At 34.1% G+C, this 11,682-nt stretch overlaps 1 protein-coding gene across 10 annotated transcripts in view; it reads left to right on the forward strand.

Annotated features, from left to right (window-relative positions):
• Positions 1 to 11,682, forward strand: part of R3HDM1 (R3H domain containing 1) — a 161,903-nt gene that overhangs the window by 101,075 nt on the left and 49,146 nt on the right. For 6 of the 10 annotated variants that reach the window (XM_010853662.1, XM_010853663.1, XM_010853665.1 and 3 more), the window contains 5 exons: positions 2,204 to 2,241; positions 2,322 to 2,372; positions 2,489 to 2,715; positions 4,832 to 5,086; positions 7,755 to 7,906. In XM_010853662.1, the coding sequence (XP_010851964.1) occupies positions 2,204 to 2,241; positions 2,322 to 2,372; positions 2,489 to 2,715; positions 4,832 to 5,086; positions 7,755 to 7,906 (723 nt within the window). Of the gene's footprint in view, positions 1 to 2,203; positions 2,242 to 2,321; positions 2,373 to 2,488; positions 2,716 to 4,831; positions 5,087 to 7,754; positions 7,907 to 11,436; positions 11,539 to 11,682 lie in introns of all 10 variants that reach the window. The other 4 variants (XM_010853657.1, XM_010853658.1, XM_010853664.1 and 1 more) reach the window with 1 other exon arrangement.

Below are 11,682 nucleotides of genomic sequence, written 5' to 3' on the forward strand. Positions count from 1 at the left end.
TTTTTAGAAATACTATAGTCTTTCCTATTCATGTTAATGATTTAATAGTTTGTAAAATACTATATTGCTGCAGTTATGTGTACTTTTCAAAAGTTGGAAGCAGATCAACTAAGAAGTAGTACTTTGGACTGAGTATATAGTTTATATATTTATATAGTATTTTTTTCCTCTCACAGAATGGAGATTTTTGTAATATTGGTCACTATCTACAAAATCATGTGCCCTAAATCCTACTTGCTAGTGGGCTTTTCTTGATAAATAACTTGTTTCTTTTAAAGTAAAGCTAATTGATTTTTTAAATTAATATTTACTTTCCACTTTTATGTGATTATATGGATCTTTTAAGTGGCTGCTTATTTTACACATAGATTCAAGAAGAGAATCAGTTTGGTTTTACCAGTATCTGCTCTATGCAGTACTAGGGACTAGTCAAGGATATAAGAATATATGTAATTTGTGTTAATACTTTCAGAGATAGGAATTTTCTCTGTATTAAAAAAAAGGAAATGACACTAAAGTCTAGACTGTCAGTTAAAAGTTTATAATATTCAACAAATCTTATTGATCACCTGTAGTAGGTACTTTGCTGGGCACTAGATAAATGTATCCATGCACATTTACAATAAATTATCTCCCAAACAGCCCTATATGCAGTATCACTGTTTATATTCACAGATGAGGAAACTGAGGCTCCAGAAGTCTAAGTAAAATAGACAAAGATCATCTAGCTAGAAAATGACAAGATTCACCCTAGGTCTTCTCAGGGCCTAACCTAGATCTGTTTTCCTCTGTAATTGTAAGATGAATGAGGTCTCTACCCATGATGAGTATTGAGATAATGACAATACAGTGTGTAATTGGTATAGAAACATGAAGGTGAAATAGGGAACACAGTAGAGATGCACCAAAAACCAGAACTCTGGAGTGAGAGGAAGAGTTAGCTTCTAAGAGGAGACCTGAAGGATTGAAGTGTTCCATGTCCAGGGTCAGCATCTGCAGGGGCCAGAGATAAAGGAGAGCTAGACTCATGAGAAACTGAAGAATTCATAATCCACCTGGATTATGGCCTAGGGGGCAGGAAATGAGGGACGTTTCAATTGGAGAATTAGTAGGAATCTTATTTCAGCTTGATCCTGAAATCTAGTGCAGGGAGTTGAGTTTTTAGCTAGAGCAGGGTTCAGCAGACTTTTTCTTACGGCGCAAATAATGAGTATTTTAGGCTTTCCTACTATATAGCCTTCATTGCAACAACTCAAAACTCCCATTATTAATACAAAAGCAACCATAGACAATATGTGAATGAATGGACATGGCTGTGCTCCAGTGAATCTTTATTTAGAAAAACAGATAGCTGACTGTAGTTTGTTGACCCCTGTGCTAGAAGATTCGGCTTCCCTGGTGGCTCAGAAGGTAAAGAATCTGCCTGCAATGCAAAAGGCCTGGGTTCAGTCCCTGGGTTGGGAAGATTCCATGGAGAAGGAAATGGCAACCCACTCTGGAATTCTTGCCTGGAGAATTCCATGGACAGAGGAGCCTGGCAGGCTACAGTCCATGGGATTGCAAAGAGTCATAGACAACTGAGCAATTAATACTAAATACTAGAAGATCAGTGAGCTATTAAGGAGTGGAAAGACATGATCAGAGAGGTTTCTATGGCTTTTGCTGTTTAAATTGGATGAAAGGAGCAAAACTGATAGCTGGTAAACTAGAAGACTTGTAATTAATACAAGATGCAAAAATGATGGCTATCTGAGTCAGGTTGTTAGCACTGGGAGGCTTTTGGGTGTAAGCTACATTGAGGCATAGCTGCTTGTTCACTGCTACAGCTGCTGCCAAAGCAGAACTGATCAAGGTATTTGTTGAGTGAATAAGATGGAATCTACAGACGTGTATTTATCTTGAATATTTAACAGTGAAAATGGGTTTACTTGTTGGAAACAATATTTGAATTTTAAGTTACTTTGTACAACAGAAATGCATTGTTTCAAAAACATGTGTCTGTTAAAAGTAAGCATAGTATCTCCAAGCCAAAAAGATTTTTCATTATCATTTATTTGTGTACCTTACCACCATGTTTGATTTGAGGACCGGGAGTAACTATTGTTATTTTAATTAATACACATGATTTTTGTTGTCATCATTGGTTTACAGATGGCATTATTTGACAAATGCTCAACTTTTTATATCTGTTCTTTCTTTCTAGTCCCTGTGTTCCCAAGAGAATTATATTATTGACAAAAGGTGAGGAATTTAACATTTGTTTTGGTAAGTGTCTGACTGACGCTAATAAAAGTAAAAATGTTTTATTAAAATGCCAACAGAATCCAAGACGAGGATGCTAATAGCACTCAGCAGAGGCGCCAGATATTTAGGTATTGGAAGCATGTTTTCATGCAGTACAGTATTGAAAATTGAGAGCTTTTTTTTTCCTTCATAATTTTCCTTTTTGTCTCTATTGGCTTTTCAAAGTTTTATTTCTAAATTACAGAGTTAATAAAGATGCTTCAGGAAGATCAACAAATAGCCATCAAAGCAGCACTGAGAATGATTTGAAGTACTCTGAACCACGGCCCTGGAGTAGCACAGATTCAGACAGCTCTCTCCGAAACTTCAAGCCTGCTGTAACCAAAGCCAGCAGCTTCAGTGGAATTTCAGTTCTGACAAGAGGTGATAGTTCTGGAAGCAGCAAAAGCATAGGCAGGCTTTCAAAAACAGGTACAAATATCTGTTTAGAACTGTGCAGTCAAACATTAGTTTCCATAATGTTGGCTTGGCATTTATCATATGGCTTCTGTAATTATCCTTAAATAAAAGATTCTTATCAGCAGTACATTGAGCACCTCCAAAGTACTTATAAGGTAATATGTGTATTGACATTAGGATTTATTCTCTGTGAGACAGATTCACAGACATCAGTTAAAATAAGAATCCTCCACTGTGATGTAAACTTAAATCAGGTTGGTTAATGAAATGTCATCTCTTGTTTAAGTGCCTTAGGTGATTGGAAATCCTTCAGTGCTTAGTTATAGTTAGAAGCTGTGGTTTCTCACGTAGGAGTAGTTAACATTGATTGCATTTTTAGCTAATACCATTATTAGCTGAAATTCAACAACTACTATCATATTATTGTTTGCATTTCATGATAAAGTTCACTTGCTGTTCAAAAAATGTATAAAATTGCTGAGACTTTTTGAGAAATTGTCAAACTAAAGAAATGTAATACAGTATAATTATTATAGATGAGTAGAAATTTCAGTAACATTTTCATTCTAAAGCTTCTTTATTTTAGATTATATAACTTTTAGGCTCATAGCATTTACTCTTTTCACTTTCACTAACTGGCTTCAATACTAAAGAAGTTTATGTCTCTTTTAGGATCCTCATGGATCTTTATTTTTATCCCAAAATAATCAGGAAAATCAGAAATGGCACTCTCCTTATCCTTTTGGGTACAGCCTAGACATACAGTTTTACAGATAACAGTTGAAGGGAGAGGTGTAAATTTGAAGGTGACAGTATTTTTTAATCTCTGACTATGTAACTGAGTGCTTTAAATTCTTAAGGTTTTTGAATTGCACTTGTCATCTTTTTAACATATAATGTGGATGTTTAAAATGTCTTAGTGTATATGATATATCACCAAAGAAAGGTAAGTTTTATTAATGTAAGAAATATGCATATGTACCAAATATGCATTTATTTGATAAATGGTCACTTAGTCATCAAGTCGTCATAATAAAACTACTCATGTGTCCTGAGAAAGTCATTTAGACATACAGCCAAATCAAAACATTTTAAGAACATGTACTATTTATAATCTATATTATCTTCAGAGATGAAAATAAGTATATTTATTTTTCATATAGTTATTGGAAACAGTTATTTTGGCACAATGTAAAATAGAAGTTATCCTTCAGAGAAATCTATATAGTGTATCATATTTGTTTACTTCTTTCATGAAAAATTAATTCTCATAGACTTAATTCTGTTTTTTAAAACCTAATTAACCTAATTCATCAAAATCTTTCCGTTTCTTCATTGTTTCATTGTCTCCCTTTAGCCATTATACATCAAATTAGTTTATTAAGTATAGTAAAAAAATTTAAGCTAGTGTTACAGGGGAGCCTGGTGGGCTTCTGTCTGTGGGGTCGCGCAGAGTTGGACACGACTGAAGCGACTTAGCAGCAGCAGCAGCAATATAATTACTTGGAATATTTTTATTCTATCTTTGTCCCTTGCTGTGATAAAAATTAAAAGTTGACTGTACATTGTAGGAAGATGCTATGATTATGAGCTGAAAATGAAAGTATGCAGTGAAACTTGGCAGTTGTTTCTCTTGGTATTTGGTAGAGAATTTACTGTTTTTGTTATTTCCTACACTACTCTTAAATCTTTCTGTGTTCTTATAGATGAGGGGTTTCTGATATAAGAGGTTTGGGCATTTGGCTGTGCTAAGTTGTTTGTCCTGGGGGAATATTATAATCTATATATTCCTAGGTGTTAATCTAAAGGTAAAAATGTATATAACTTTGTCCTTTTGGAAATGTCGGTAATGTGTTTTTTGTGGCTGTCTGTGCCTGATATTATTATAGACTTGCTTAAGTTGCATGCTTTGGCTTTGACTTACCTGACAACTTAATGTGATAAGTCTTGGTGTATTAAACTTATTTTTGGTGGGGAGGGGAGGCAAAGTTGTACAGTAAATCAAAAATAATTCATGCTTTTATGTGTTAACTGCATGTTATGCAGTGTGAATTTTATTGTTATGTATTTAAAGCCTGCATCTTTATATAAGGTTTTAAAAACTCCCTTTTTTATTACTCCTCCCTAGGTTCTGAGTCTTCTGGTAGTGTAGGGTCATCCACGGGCTCGCTCTCACACATCCAGCAGCCTCTCCCAGGTACAGCTCTTAGCCAGTCTTCTCACGGTGCACCTGTCGTCTATCCAGCTGTCAGCACTCATAGTTCTCTTTCCTTTGATGGTGGCCTAAATGGGCAAGTTGCATCTCCTAGCACAAGCTTCTTTTTGCTTCCCTTGGAAGCAGCAGGCATACCACCTGGCAGTATTCTGATCAACCCTCAAACAGGTTGGTATCCAGAAAAAGGTTTATTTCAGTTGAGATGTCAGGAGTTATCTGAAAATTAAAGAATGTATATTAAATGTATTATCTGTATATATGTTGTCAGCTTTTTATTTTTCATGAGTGATTAGCATTTTCCCTAGAACTTTATTAAAAACAGTTTATGCTAGAGAATGTTAAAAGACATATTTATATCAGAAAATATTTTTCTCCTTGTGACATTGGTGATGTTGTCTTTTAGGTCAAATCATGAAACAGTTCATTTCCTAGAAGTGCAACCACCACCTTTGAAAGAGCTTTATTCAAAAGAATTTTATCCTGGGGAAAATAGTATACATTTCATGAAAAAGGAGAACATTAACAGCTCTTACTTCTTTTATAATGTAGTGAAAAGACCTATAAGTAATTGTCCTTATGAATATGGTAATTGCTTTCTACTGAGGAAAAGCTATTATAAGCTACATCTTACTATTAATGAAAAAGTAGTCATTGTTAATTAATATTGACAACACATTGTTTGCAGTTAGGAGGTAGTACTTTGTGTTTATTGAGTGTTTACTCTGTGCCATATACTGTGTTGTGCTTTATGCCATATACTGTGTTGTGCTTTAAATACATTACATATAATAATCCTGTTAGGTGAAATCTACTTTTACAGATAAAGAAACTGAACCTCAGAGAGATTAAGAAACTGCAGCCATTATATATGTTAATTTTTTTTCTTAAGTCAAGAGAAGTCTTGGTTTATAATCAAAACAACATAGCCCAATCATATAGTTAGATAATAAAAACAACCTTAAACCATTTGTTAACCTTCCTTAAATATTCACAGATTTAGCTGATGTGGTCAGACTAGCATGGTAGTTGTTGGTCAAGGTAGATCCAGATAGAGGGTCAGGGTCTCGGAGTGTTCCTGAAACTTTCCTTTTGTTTGTTGTAGAAAAAACCTTGGCTTGGAATATGTTACCTTCAGATCTCATTTGTATCTTTTGTTTCTAAGAAACAAATTAAATTAGCATAGGAAACTGACTCCTAAGAAATTCAGTTTTGGTTTATAATGGTTATCTTTTGATATTTTAGGTCTGTTATGTAACTAAACTGCCTATTTTCCTGGAGCAGGATACAAGATGATTTAATATTTTACTATTTTCTATTGTTTTTCATTCCAAACATTAGTTAATATGTTTTTGGAAACATGGAAATGTAAATTGAGTAGGAAATTATAAAGTGAGAAACTAATCAACCTGAAATTGAATTGTATACTTAATTTTAAATTAGTCCAAAAGTGACCTTTTTTTGAGAAAAGCATTACAACACATCCAGCTTTTTTCAAGCAGTCCTTAAATTATGCTGAAACATACTTTCATTCAAGTCTAATCTACCATTGTTTTAAAAATTAATAAACAATCCACAAATTCCCAGCATGATTTCGCTTTAGTTCTCTATATCCATCATATAAATTGTCAGGATATTAACTGATGAAAATAATTTGACTTTGGAGAACTTTTCCCACTTGATCGCAATGGAACAATATATTCTTCTCTCCCAAATATTATCTTATTAAATGTCACAAACTTATTTTTAAAAAAAAGAGAGAATGTTTGGGGGGCTATTTAAGACACTATTATTCAGTCAAATTTCTCTTATTTTATATTTTTCCTATCCTAAAAGGGTATAATAATCAATGATCTCTTTATTTCATAATTGTTTTAACAGTACAGTTTTTTTTTTTTTAGTCATTCAGTGTATAGTATGGAAAAATACTAATCTTTGAATCTGTATGTGCATTGAGAAAAAGGTCTGGAAGAAGGTATCCAAATTAACTGTAAGGTTGTGGGGAATTTATTTTCCTTTTGATCTATATTTGTTGGTTATTTTCCCACAATAAAAATATTACTTCGTGTAATAAAAAGTTGTTTAGAATCTATGTGTAGAGAGTTACTTAAAATATTCCTTCAGTAATTGATAACCAATAAGCCTCAAAATCAATACTGAAGTATCCTCTCATTTTATTTTTTGCCTATGAATAAAGCTCACTGAAATCAAAAGGAAGTTATTTTAGGTAATTATTTAGTTTTAGATTATTTTCTAATTTTAACAAGTTAGAATCTATGAAATTAGGACACTGCCATCAAAGCCACAATTTGAAATTTGAAGTTATCAGCCATTTAATTTTCATCAGGTTTTAATCTTACTAGTTAAATATATGCAATGTGACCTATATGTTAAATATTTCCCATCTAACAGGCTAATTAATGGATTTCCAGTATCCCAAAGTCAAGTTTTGTTTTGTTTTTTCCCTTCAAAACTGAGATGTTACATAATCCTGTAACTCAATTCCTTGAGCAAGGGGTGTTTGAGAATTAAATTTTTTGGAAAATACTGTGTACTATAATATAATCTGAGTGGATTCTGGAGTGACAGCACCACAGTGAAACACTGCAGCAAAGTTTTTGAATATTTACTCTTAAGTGGGAGATACAAAGACTAGAAACAGCCTCATGTAAAATCAAACTTTGCTTTCCAGGCTAAGAAGAAAAAGCTTTGGTTTTCAGAAACTTGAGGCCTTTGGAATTGTGAATAAGGATTGAACATGTTATAAGTTGTTTGTAGAATGACCTATATTCAGTCTCCATTGTAAGTGATTTTTTTCCTTCGTTCTTAAAATTTTCAGGTCAGCCCTTCATAAACCCAGATGGGAGTCCAGTTGTGTATAATCCTCCAATGACGCAACAACCAGTTAGAACCCAAGTGCCTGGACCTCCACAGCCACCTCTGCCACCCCCACCACCTCAACAACAAGCAGCTAATCACATTTTCTCACAGGTGCACATATCCACAATTACATAATGCTAAGTTCATCTACCTTTGCATATTTGGGGCTAACTTCACTAATTATAACTGCCATGGCCCAAGTAAGTATCTCTTAGAACTTTAATGTTCTCCACCAATGATGTCCCACTCACTGCTCCTAGGGAGAGGTTAACTTCAAGGGCTTTTCTGCTAAGGGAAATTTTTATCTCATGATCCTGTGTGGTGAGTATTTTATCCCTGTTTCACAGTAGCAGGAAATGGACAAGAGGAATCAAAACTAAAATTATACATTATTCCAGTGAACAAAGTGAGTTGTTTTAAAATTCAACAAATCAATCACTTATAAGAAACTGAGTTGTTGCTTCAAGGTACTCTCCATCCCACCTACCCTATGAAAAATAAAGACAAAGATACTTGAGTCAGAATTATCAAAAGCACTTTTAATAATACTTTGAATTTGTATAAATGTTTAGAGTTTCCACATATATTTTCACATTCAGGCTTTTCTTCTAGAGATGTGTTACTCATTCTTACTGGACTTGATTATTCCAGTGTAAACTCATACTTTCATTCTGTCTTTTAAAAGGTTGTATAGCATGTCAAAGACAGTTTGCACAGTTATTTGCACCTCTTTTTCTCTGGAAGACAATCTTAAGTATTCCACTAGTGAGAACATGGAGAATATTTTGTGACAGAAGTACAGTGGTAAAGTTGAACTGGAGAAGTTTTATTAGTTTTGTTCACAGCTTAAATTGTTTGTATTACAGGAGTGAAAAATGTATGAGCAGTTTGATGAAGTTATCACATATTTTTTAACTAAATAATTACTGCTCTGGCAATTAAGACTCCTTATTAGGCAAGGCAGTTTCCCTAAAGTTGGACTTGTAGGTTTTTTAACTTCCCAACCTCATTTGATTACATGCACTCAGGTAGATATTAGACAGAATAAAACTCCCTCACTGTCCTTTTCTGTCTTGGTTTCATTCAACTTGGTCTTGAAGTGTTTCTCTTTAATCTGCCATCACATGGTCATCTTACAGTGCTATGTATTTCATCAGGAGTTTTACAGGGCAGATTTTCATTTGATTTAATTCAGTGGAAATAGTCTGGCAGCTTCAGAAAAAAATCCTAAGGTTTGATCTACAGTTATATATTTCAGATTATTATCTCTTAGAAATAGCTTTGTCTGATTTAGTTTCAAGAGACAGTCCTAAAAGATACAGGCAGCTTACTTTAGAAACGATGTCTTAGACTATAATTTGAAATCTTGGGGTATGTATCAAACTCCATGGCTGTTCTTCCTGGCATTACTTCAAGTGCTTCTGGTAATTTTTCACTGAATACAAGAATAGAGAATTGATGAACAAATGATACTCACTAACGATCTTTTGCACTGAGATAATCCATCCATGAAATTTCAGCTAACCAAACAAAATAATGCCATGATTTCCAAAGCCTTCAGATGGGCCACATTCTTGAAACCAGTCACTTTAAGTGAATGCTGTTTTGCAGCCAGTTGCAACTGAAGTAGAAAAAAAGGACATTCTAAGGCTTTTTCTTTTCTAAGAGTTGTCAGAGTTTCACTTTAATCAGCCAGTCTCCCAGCCCACATTTTTCTCATTACCACTTGACACTCTGGCAGACATAAAATCATACCCTTGGTGTTCATATTACTCCTCTTTCTCTTATTCCCCAGCAGACTAAAGCTTTTGTTTCATCTGACACTTACATAGTAGGTTAAGTTGTCTGGAAGAAAGTTGTGTCTTTATGGTTGTCTGACTTAATAACACATTGAAGAGCTTGTACTTTGTAGTTTTAAAGCTACTGCACCTCATTTGGTGTGATACATGCTGTCATCCATTAGGAAGCTTGCTAATTTCTTCTCACTAACCTTCAAGAGGTTAGTGAGAAGTCAGTGGCTACTCTTTAGATCTTTAAACTTTTGCTTATTTTAGTACTTTAACTGTAGATTTTTTGTGTTTTGTGTATGTGTGTAATTCTAAACTACTCTAAGCCATTCATGTTTTAGAAACTTGATTTTGTGGTGGAAGGGCAGCTCAGCATTATATGTCTTAATCATAGGAATTTCTTCTTGTCTAGTTTATTCCTTGAGTAACCCTATTTGGTTAATTTTGCATTTCTAAAGTATATTCCATGTACTGTAGCCTACCAGCCTCCTCTGTCCATGGGATTCTCCAGGCAAGAATACTGGAGTGGGTTGCCATTTCCTTCTCCAGGAGATCTTCCCAACCCAGGGATTGAACTCGGGTCTCCCGCATTGTAGGCAGATTCTTTACAATTGTAGTCAGACGTCTGAGCCACGAGAGAAGTTGTTAAAGTATACTCTTCAAAAGTATTGTCCAGAGAGAGATTCAAATGTTAAATGACGGTATGCAGGTGACTTAAACAGATTGTCACCTGTATGCTGGATTATGATAGTTATTAAACCAATATGTATATTAGTTCTTTGTAACAAACTACATAAGGGTAAGATTGGGAAACTAATTTGCCTGTCAGTAGCCAGGTGTATTCCCTAAAATTTAAATATGATTGAAACTTCTTTCATTTTTTAATAATACCTGTGAGTACCCTTGGGAAACGTAAAACTTGATTTTTTTTTTCCTGATATGCAGGAGTATTTTGTTAGTAAAATTTCAAAGAACTTCAGTGGATCTTTGTACAAGTTTGAACTGCAAGGATCTGCTTATACACATTTTTTTGTTTTTCCTAGCACGTACATACTACAGTATACATGATCTGTGATTATTTGGATCCATGGACTGGAATCTGCAGATGTAGGGCCAGCCATGTTATACCCAGATTTTTGACCCTGCAGAGAGTCAGCGTCCCTAAGCCCTGAGTTGTTCAAAGGCCCAGTATAGTTTCTCAACTTCTAATATTCTTTCAATAAAAATTTTTGTTAGAAGAAAACTGTATGTATCTTCCTTATATAGAAGAGATCTATTTGTGTGTGTGTTTTCTTTAGGCTATTTGTAATAGTACCTACAGTATATTTTCCTTGAAAAATTGCTAAAGTTTAGGCACTTTGGTCCCAAAAGAGTAATCATGCCTTGTCAAATAGAATACTCGACATAGATATCATGTTTGTTATACTGTTTGATAATAAGAATAGAAGAAAAATTCTATTGCTTAATGTTTATAGAGCAGCCCCTTCATCAAGTAGAGCAGCCCCTTCATCCAACCAGGAAGAAAGAATAAAGGGGTTTGCTTTTACTGACCTAACCCAAGGGTCTTGTAGGATAATAACATTTGAAATATCTAAATTACCTGTTGTAGTGAATCAAATATTTTTATGAAAAAATTATTTTCTAATTATGTTTTAAATTTAAATGTATGTTCTCAGAAATTTTCTATGTAGAGTTTCTTCACTTACTATTGTTTTTATTGTTTCCTATATTGTTTTTAAGATGACTTTGTAGTTTTAAGCTATTGCCAAAAAACTGTAACTTTCCATTTTATGTAATTCTTCTCTAACATTTTATTCTGACATTAACATTGTTTGCCAACCTGTTATTCCTTAGCCTATTCGTCCTCTGCAGCCCTCTTCACAGCCTGTTCAGTACTCTACAGCCCCTTACCCATCCCCGCTCCTGCCAGTCTCACCCACTCAGCAATACTCCGTGGTACTATATCTCTATTCACGTCCTGCGTTGTTTCTATGGGTATATGTGTGATAAATCCTTGTGAATGTGATTAATGTGATATGTTCTTTTGTGATTTTCTGAAGTCAGGGATACATATATTTTGAAAAAGCATTTTTTTTAAGC

The sequence above is a fragment of the Bison bison genome, unplaced genomic scaffold (assembly GCF_000754665.1).
Source record: "Bison bison bison isolate TAMUID 2011002044 unplaced genomic scaffold, Bison_UMD1.0 scf7180017864330, whole genome shotgun sequence".
NCBI lineage: Eukaryota > Metazoa > Chordata > Mammalia > Artiodactyla > Bovidae > Bison > Bison bison.